The sequence below is a fragment of the Arabidopsis lyrata genome, assembly GCF_000004255.2.
Source record: "Arabidopsis lyrata subsp. lyrata unplaced genomic scaffold ARALYscaffold_1, whole genome shotgun sequence".
NCBI classification, from domain to species: domain Eukaryota; kingdom Viridiplantae; phylum Streptophyta; class Magnoliopsida; order Brassicales; family Brassicaceae; genus Arabidopsis; species Arabidopsis lyrata.
Window position 1 is genome coordinate 14,499,528 of NW_003302555.1, and position 8,380 is coordinate 14,507,907.

Consider the following 8,380-nt stretch of genomic DNA (forward strand, 5'->3'; position numbering starts at 1 on the left):
TGATGTCACAAAATAAATAAGAAATATGAAATTATTTTTGATAGTTTTTTTTATACAACAAAAAAAAAACCAAAACTAATTTTGCATACTAATTTTGTATTTTATTTTTTAAAATATCATAGTTAGAAAAATGATAGCAGCATGAATCATTTATTAGGGAGATGTTAAAATGATTAATTGAATTAAATTAATTTCGAGAAATTTGAGGTTGATGATGTTTTTATTGGTAAAAAAAAATTAAAACAATTTTATTTGACGGAATTAGTAAAATGAGAATGAAGAATGATCTTAAATTTTTGACTTTGAACTATTTGACTTTTTTCTATTGTAAACGTACACTATTTGATTTTTAAATATAGAGAGATATTTAGAATTTATGTATTAGATTTGTATGTTAATTATAATTTTTTATATGATATAATGTTTAATGTTTATTATATATGTATATATATATATATATTAATTTTTATATACGCTTCTAACACGTATCCACTTTCTATAATTTCTATAAAAAACGCTTCCACGTTTCCAAACGCTTCGCTTCCGCGTACCCGCTTCTGATTCCATGCAACCTAGGTCTTGACAATATGAACCACTCGCTAAAACGAGACGTGAAAACCACGCGCTTTCACCACCCGTCTCCATCGTCACGAACTATGTAAGACTCGTGGGTCCTTTTTCGATTTCATCTCTCTATAGATTTCACCGTCTCTCTGCCGTTTCCTTTCTCCAGACTCAGAGAGAAAAAACAAATATCACAGCTACCAAAACAGATTCCTCTTACTTCTTCTTCTTCTCCTCCTCTGAGTTCGTCTTCTCAGATTCAGCTTCGACTTTTTTGTTTCTCTATCTCTCTCTACCCATGTTTCTTCACTTTTATACAAAAGGTAAGATTTTTCATCTTTCTTCTTTTACAAAAGATTTATTTTGTTCTGTTGCTTTAATTGGTGGCTTCCTTCAGAGACAGCTCATTTTTTGGTTTCATTCTCTTTGAAATTTCAATGAATTTGCTTAATCTATCAACAATCATGATCTGAAATTTTGCTGCATGTATTCTTATCAAATTCGATTTGGTAGTGGATTCAGAATAATTTACCAGTTTAGGTTTTTTTTTTCTTTTTGTTTTCTTCTCTATAGGCTGCGTTCAAAGCTGAATTTTTTTTAAGTGGGTTTGGTTAGATGTTGAATTATTTTTTTCGTGGACAATTGATTTGACTATGAATTTGTCAAAATGTCATTTAAAAAGTTTTTCCATTTTAGGTTTCAATGCTCGCCGGCTATTTGACTTTGATTTTATTGATATGACAAAGCCAATTTGTTAACACATATAATATCCTAATCTAACTCTTATTGTTTTTATTGTCTCTGTGTCTGAACCAGGAACTTTGTTTTGTCTTAAATCAGAGGAATGGTGATGTGATTTGTGTTTTTTTGGGTTTCATCTTGTAAATTGTTATTGGTGGTGGCTCTTTTGATTTTGGATTTTGTAAAAACATGGAGAAGAAAGATGAAGGTGAAAGCTGGAAAGAAATGGTGAGAAAGATGCTTCCTCCTGGAGCTCCTTTACCGGAAGATCCATCGGAATTTGATTACTCCATTGCTTTAGAGTACACTGGTCCTCCTCCGGTTCATGATATCCCTAGAGTTTCACCTGTTGATGTTAATCCTCGTGTGAACAATCCGATTCCATTACCGGTTTCTCGTATAGCGGGAGGAGTCACAAGCTCTTCGGGAGGTTCGCCAGCTAGCTCTGAGTCTGTAGTCTCTGTGTTGCATAATAACCCTGAATCATCATCTGGCTCAGCTTCTGTATCACCAGTTTCTGGTCATAGACAAAATGGGAATCAGATTCGTAGACCGGTTGTGAAATTCAAACCTGTTGATGATCATGATCGGATTGAAGGTAGAGAAGCTGCAGAGGAGGAGAACAATGTGGAGGCAGAGACAGAGAGGGAGAGGAAGGTCCATGAGTGTACCGCAAGTACGAAGAGAAGGAAGAAGAATAAGAAGAGAGAGTGTTCTAGATGTGGAAAAGCGAAATGGGAAAATAAGGAGACTTGTATTGTTTGTGATGAAAAGTATTGTGGAAACTGTGTGCTTAGAGCGATGGGTTCGATGCCTGAAGGAAGAAAATGTGTGAGTTGTATTGGTCAAGCTATTGATGAATCGAAACGGTCTAAATTAGGGAAGCATTCGCGGGTATTGTCGCGGTTGCTTAGTCCTTTAGAAGTTAAACAGATCATGAAGGCGGAAAAAGAATGTACTGCTAATCAGCTGAGACCTGAGCAGTTGATTGTGAATGGGTACCCGTTAAAGCCCGAGGAAATGGCTGAGTTGCTCAACTGTCTTTTACCCCCTCAGAAGTTGAAACCCGGTAGATATTGGTACGACAAAGAATCTGGTCTATGGGGCAAGGTAATATACTATATATATATATGTAATGGTTTTGGTACTTGTTTCAGGTTGAAATTGCTTTGTTTGTTGTTTATTGGCTAATGTTGTTGTGAACAGGAAGGAGAGAAACCAGATAGAGTCATTAGCTCAAACTTGAACTTCACGGGGAAACTGTCCCCGGAAGCAAGCAATGGGAACACGGAAGTTTATATTAACGGTCGGGAGATCACAAAGCTTGAATTAAGGATTTTGAAGGTAACGTTTGACATTGTCTTGTTTTAAGTGTCACATGTCAAGAAACAATCGAATATAAACCTTGTTTGTGTGGATATTTTTCAGCTAGCAAATGTACAGTGTCCACGTGATACTCATTTTTGGGTATACGACGATGGGCGTTATGAGGAAGAAGGGCAGAATAATATTCGAGGAAACATTTGGGAGAAGGTAAATATAATAACTCTTCATCAGATCCTTATAATATGTGGCTGTTTTAAGAAATATCACGAGTTTTTTTTGTTTTGTTTAACAGGCATCTACGAGGTTTATGTGTGCGCTGTTTTCTTTACCTGTTCCTCAAGGACAACCTCGCGGAACGGTGCAACCACCGAGTAATTATGTTACTGTTCCGAATTATATAGAGCATAAGAAGATTCAGAAGCTTCTACTTCTTGGTATCGAAGGGTCTGGAACTAGCACTATCTTCAAACAGGTAATGTTTAATGGATGTAATGTGGGAAAAATAAAGAGATAACTCTGCGGTTTCAATCGTTGCTTATCGAGATTTCTTGTTGACTGAAACAGGCCAAGTTTTTGTACGGAAACAAGTTTTCAGTGGAAGAGCTTCAAGATATAAAGCTGATGGTACAGAGCAATATGTATAGATATCTCAGTATCCTACTCGATGGAAGAGAACGGTTTGAAGAGGAAGCTTTATCGCATACAAGAGGTTTAAACGCCGTTGAAGGAGATTCGGGAGGTACCATTTTCCCATTACAAAACGATTAAATTTGGCTTTCATAAATGAGTTTCTTGTTTCCTTGAAATGTTCTTGCAGGCGAGGAAACAAACGACGATGGAACTGTCACTACACCACAATGCGTCTATACCTTGAACCCGAGGTTGAAGCATTTTTCGGATTGGCTTCTAGATATCATAGCAACTGGTGATCTCGATGCGTTTTTCCCAGCTGCAACACGTGAATATGCTCCATTGGTTGAAGAAGTTTGGAAAGATCCGGCGATACAAGCAACATATAGACGAAAAGATGAGCTGCATTTCCTTCCTGATGTCGCGGAATATTTCTTGAGCCGGGTATGGATGGAACTCGGGTTTAGGTCCTGGTATTATCGTTACCATATTGATTCAAATGTTAACATGGGCTTCATTTTCAGGCCATGGAAGTATCGAGCAACGAGTATGAGCCTTCGGAGCGAGATATCGTATACGCAGAAGGCGTTACACAAGGAAATGGATTAGCTTTCATGGAATTTTCTCTTAGTGAACACAGTCCAATGTCTGAATCTTACCCCGAAAACCCCGACGCTTTATCATCTCCTCAGCCAAAGTACATATCGGTTAACACTCGATTTCCGCAATCTTGAACCGCAAACATTGGTACTTATTATCATCAATCCTTTCTGTTGCAGGTACCAGCTAATCCGCGTAAACGCAAAGGGGATGAACGATAGCTGCAAATGGGTAGAAATGTTTGAAGATGTACGAGCAGTCATCTTCTGCATCAGCTTAAGCGATTACGATCAGATCAGCATAACACCCGAAAGCAGCGGAACAGTCCAGTTTCAGAACAAAATGATCCAAAGCAAAGAACTTTTCGAATCAATGGTCAAGCACCCGTGTTTCAAAGACACGCCTTTTATCTTGATCCTAAACAAATACGACCAGTTCGAGGAAAAGCTAAACCGTGCACCGTTAACATCTTGCGACTGGTTCAGCGATTTCTGCCCTGTGAGAACAAACAACAACGTGCAGTCACTAGCTTACCAAGCTTACTTCTACGTAGCAATGAAGTTCAAGCTTCTTTACTCGTCTATCACGGGTCAGAAACTGTTTGTGTGGCAAGCTCGGGCTAGGGACCGCGCGAATGTGGATGAAGGGTTTAAGTATGTGAGAGAGGTTTTGAAATGGGATGAAGAGAAGGAAGAGAGTTACTTAAATGGTGGTGGAGAAGATTCCTTTTATAGTACGGATATGAGTTCGTCCCCATATAGACCGGAAGAGTGAAAGATTTCTATCTCCCGGAGAAACTCTTGATTAATGATTTTTTGTTATTTTTAACTTTAAGTAGAGAGATAATTAATGTGTGAAGAAGAAAAATAAAATTATTTGTAATCTTTGTGTTAAATTTGGTTTATTTGTTCGTAGAAATTTTTTATTTAAATGAGAAGGTTTTGTACACAATGCACATGAAGATTTAAGAAAAAGTTATTAATAAAAGCTAGTAGAGAGATTAATTATTTGTCTAGAGAATAAAACATATCCAATATTTTAAGATGATAGATCAATAGATAATCAGTGAATTGTTGTGATCTTTTTGGACAAAGAATAATATGATATGTATATATTTTAAAATTAGCAAGAGTAGGTGAAATATACAAACACTATCATGTGAGTCATGAGAGTAACTTCAATTCAAAGCAAAGGTTTTTAATTTCCATCTTATCTCCTTTTCTTCTTTCTTTTTGAATTCTATTTATAGTCATCATTTCAACTCTCTCAAACCCATATTTCCCAATTTTAGTAAAAAAGAAAGAGTAATAATGGGTCACTTGAAGCTCTCATCTTCTTTCACAACTCTTCTTCTTGTTGTTCTCTTGACCTTTCACCTTGTTCTGGTTTCTGCAGATTCTACAAGAACTCAAGTCAATTATGCGATGGACCGTGAAGCCACAGAAGGAAATCAGGCTGGAGGATTGCATCAAAGAGCAAGGATTAACCACGGGAGCTATCGTGGGCCACGAAAACATCTAGTGAATCCCACAGTGGCAGATGTTTACACAGTTCCTGAATCTTCAGTTTGAATGAAAGATTTGGATTATACAAGATTGTTCCAAGCAATTGTAGAAGGAATAAAGATTCTATGTAATTTCTTCATGTTGAAGTAAAAACCAAAGTGGAGAAACAAAGTTTCTTTGAGTTTAAAAAGTACTTTTCTCTCTTCCCATATAATGCCGATAGTGAAATTTACTTGAGGAGAACTCAATGCACAATACCCTGCAAAAGTTAAAGCCTAAAGGGCAAAAATCCTATAAAAAGTAAAACCATGGATCAAGATCAGTTAAAGTGTTTAAAGTTCTCTGTTTACCGCTTAGACAACGCTGGCTCTACCGCTTTTCTAAATCTGCGAAAATGATGAAGAAGTACAGCTTGGAAATAGTTGAATGAGAGTGAAAAAGAAAAGACTTCCATTGTAGAATATCGGTGTTGAGATATATAAAGCATAAGCTTAATGAACCTTAGTTTCCTATATAATATATATAACATACACTATGATTTGGATTTGTTCTGGCACACACATAAGTAAAATCATTAACAACGAAAAACAAAGATTCAAGAGTTGTTTTGAGGAACAAGCTTGTATCGGTGTGATAATATCTTATAAACTATATAGAGTTTAAGGAACTTTGTTCATCCATTCTTAGATGTTACCGGCGGCATCGTACTGCATTCTTCTAGTAGATTTAGCAAGTTGTGTTCAGGGGCACTAAGTGATGGCAAGATCGAACGATTTGGCTGAGGCGGGCGAGGCGGTTTTGGTGCGGATCCATCAGACTCAGAAGCAGCCTCATCTTTCGCAGTTTGCAAATCACCTTTTCTCATCATAGACGCCGATACTCTCTCCTTCCAGATTCTTCCATCCTGTTTCATGGAATTCCCAAAAACGTTTACAAACTCAAAACTAAGAGCTTAGAATCAACAAAAAACCATATGTTCATGAATGTTACATTAAGAATGGATGGTTCAGGCAATGGACACTGAATCGGTAAATGGTTATCCAAAGGCTCGACCGGATGTTCCACCGGTTTAAATTCTGTAGCTACTTCAATCCCATGAGTAGCAGTTGTTGCAGTTGTGGTAGTTGCTGCAGCAACATCAGAATTTGGAGCCAATACTTCCTTATCATCCTGATCAAAAGAGAATGAGACAATTTCAATAACTCAGATTAATCTAACAAAACTCAATTCATACAATTGAAAAAGGCCAAAGCTTTTAAGGCAGAATCTATCATCCATTGGTTGAATCTGGAATTGAAGGTAAATGATTTCGAGTATATCATGAACAGTACTGTAGAATCTAATCTGGGTATTTCAAATCCGAGCTAAAGGAGAGATTTTTCCACTGTTTTGAACCAAATAAAGATCTAAACATGTTCCATAGATTGAACTTTCATAAGAATCGAATCTAAATTGAAAGTTTAATCGAACCCAGAAGTTGTAAAAGAGGAAAAAGAGAGCTTACGATTGCACTTTGTGTTCGTCGATGGCTGCTTCTACCAACAGAGAATCTTGAAAATATACCAACCATTGAATCTGAAATCTTGATTTTGATTCTTGACTTTGTGTGAGCCCAAGAGTTTAATTATAGATGAAGAAGACGAAGAAACAAAAGAGAAATTTATCTTCAACCACTTAAAAAGAACGTTGCTTTATATCTTCAAAGGAACTTGGTGAATGAATGGATGATAAATGCTTTTTGGTTTGTTTAAAGCTTTGCTTTTGATTTGCTTATAGCTTAAGCAGATTCTTACTTAATGCCTTGTACACTCTGATTCGTTTACTTTTTGTTGTCCTTCTTCAGTTTTTTTTCTTGGATTTGGAAAATCTAATTATCATTATTCTAATGAATGTATTTTTTTGGAAACAATGCCTAGAATGCCACTATGTGGAAATAAAAAGGCTAGAAAGCCACCCAATTTTTTAGAATAATAAAAATAAAAGAATTTAAATCAAATAAATACAAAAGGACCAAAAACCCTTACCCTAATTTGATAATTACGTATCCCTGCCACTCCCTCCTCTTCTTCTTTCACGCTTCTTCTTTTTTCACTCCTCTTCTTCTTTCACGCTTCTTCTTCTTCTTCTTCTTCTTTCATTTTTTCTAGATTTTTTTTTTGGATCTTTCATTTTATATCTCTTCTTCTCCATCATCATCATCATCAATGAAACTTTAGATCTATCTTCTCCATAGATCTCTCTTTGCGTTTCTTCATAGATTGAATCTTTCTTCATGTTTCTTCTCCATGGATTTCTTAGATTCACTAATCATGGATCTCTCTTCATGTTTCTTCTCCATGGATATCTCTCCGTGCTTTCGTCCTTTGAAGTGCGCAATCGTTTGGTGAGAAAAACGGTTCACAAACTTCGACAAAGAAGGTTGACGGCGGATAATCGGCGACGACGACGATGAAGAAAGCAAGAAGAGGCGAATTAGTAAGTGTGACGGCGCTAGGGTTTAGAATTACAATTGCTTCGTTTCAGTTGTACCTACTTATTTGTACCAGTTGTACCTAACTATTTGTACCATTGTACCTAACTATTTGTACCAGTTGTACCTATTTATATGTCAGTTATACCAATTGTATCAATTGTACTATTATCTTTTAGTAATACCATTTGTACCAGTTGTCCAATTATCTCACAGTTATACTATTTGTATCAGTTTTCATATTATCTCTTAATTGTACCAGTTGTACTATTATCTCTTAGTTGTACCAATCGTCTCTTATTTCATTAAGGGTAAATATCACATTTACAGTGGCATTCAGATCACAAAATGGCATGCCGGATTCATTTTCTCCAATTAGTGGCAAACCAGCCTCGGACTCATTTTTTTGTGTGTCTAATTGAAGATTAGAATCATAACTGTCTGTAATAAACTAGTGGCGTTATTTTAATAAATGTTGAGAGTAAAGATAATTTTGTTTTTTTTTTCTTTTTTTTTTTTCATGGCACGGTGCAACTCAAACCTC

The 8,380-nt window shown here is 36.2% G+C and overlaps 2 protein-coding genes across 2 annotated transcripts; one reads left to right on the forward strand and one right to left on the reverse strand.

The window, feature by feature from the left end:
* The first annotated feature begins 675 nt into the window (after nucleotides 1–675).
* Nucleotides 676–4,765, forward strand: LOC9329756 (extra-large guanine nucleotide-binding protein 3). The gene is made up of 9 exons (XM_021012779.1): nucleotides 676–887; nucleotides 1,381–2,415; nucleotides 2,512–2,649; nucleotides 2,734–2,838; nucleotides 2,924–3,103; nucleotides 3,196–3,370; nucleotides 3,449–3,705; nucleotides 3,786–3,958; nucleotides 4,041–4,765. The coding sequence occupies exons 2-9, from the start codon at nucleotides 1,495–1,497 to the stop codon at nucleotides 4,633–4,635; spliced, it is 2,544 nt and encodes an 847-aa protein (XP_020868438.1). The 5' UTR covers nucleotides 676–887; nucleotides 1,381–1,494; the 3' UTR covers nucleotides 4,636–4,765.
* Nucleotides 4,766–5,835: 1,070 nt separating this feature from the next.
* On the reverse strand, nucleotides 5,836–7,174 carry LOC9327021. Its single transcript, XM_021014822.1, has 3 exons — nucleotides 6,871–7,174; nucleotides 6,357–6,536; nucleotides 5,836–6,270 (listed from the first exon to the last, which is right to left on the reverse strand). Exons 1-3 carry the CDS (start codon nucleotides 6,934–6,936, stop codon nucleotides 6,040–6,042), a joined length of 477 nt encoding a protein of 158 aa, XP_020870481.1. The 5' UTR covers nucleotides 6,937–7,174; the 3' UTR covers nucleotides 5,836–6,039.
* Nucleotides 7,175–8,380: the final 1,206 nt, after the last annotated feature.

What these genes read in the sequence shown, in the direction of transcription:
- LOC9329756 (XM_021012779.1), top strand. Translation starts at nt 1,495, where the DNA reads ATGGAGAAGAAAGATGAAGGTGAAAGCTGGAAAGAAATGGTGAGAAAG. An exon ending in CGGAATATTTCTTGAGCCGG is followed by an intron (nt 3,706 to 3,785) that starts GTATGGATGGAA and finishes CTTCATTTTCAG; the next exon opens with GCCATGGAAGTATCGAGCAA. An exon ending in TTATCATCTCCTCAGCCAAA is followed by an intron (nt 3,959 to 4,040) that starts GTACATATCGGT and finishes TTTCTGTTGCAG; the next exon opens with GTACCAGCTAATCCGCGTAA.
- LOC9327021 (XM_021014822.1), bottom strand. Translation starts at nt 6,936, where the DNA reads ATGGTTGGTATATTTTCAAGATTCTCTGTTGGTAGAAGCAGCCATCGA. An exon ending in GACGAACACAAAGTGCAATC is followed by an intron (nt 6,537 to 6,870) that starts GTAAGCTCTCTT and finishes TCTTTTGATCAG; the next exon opens with GATGATAAGGAAGTATTGGC. An exon ending in CTGAACCATCCATTCTTAAT is followed by an intron (nt 6,271 to 6,356) that starts GTAACATTCATG and finishes TCCATGAAACAG; the next exon opens with GATGGAAGAATCTGGAAGGA.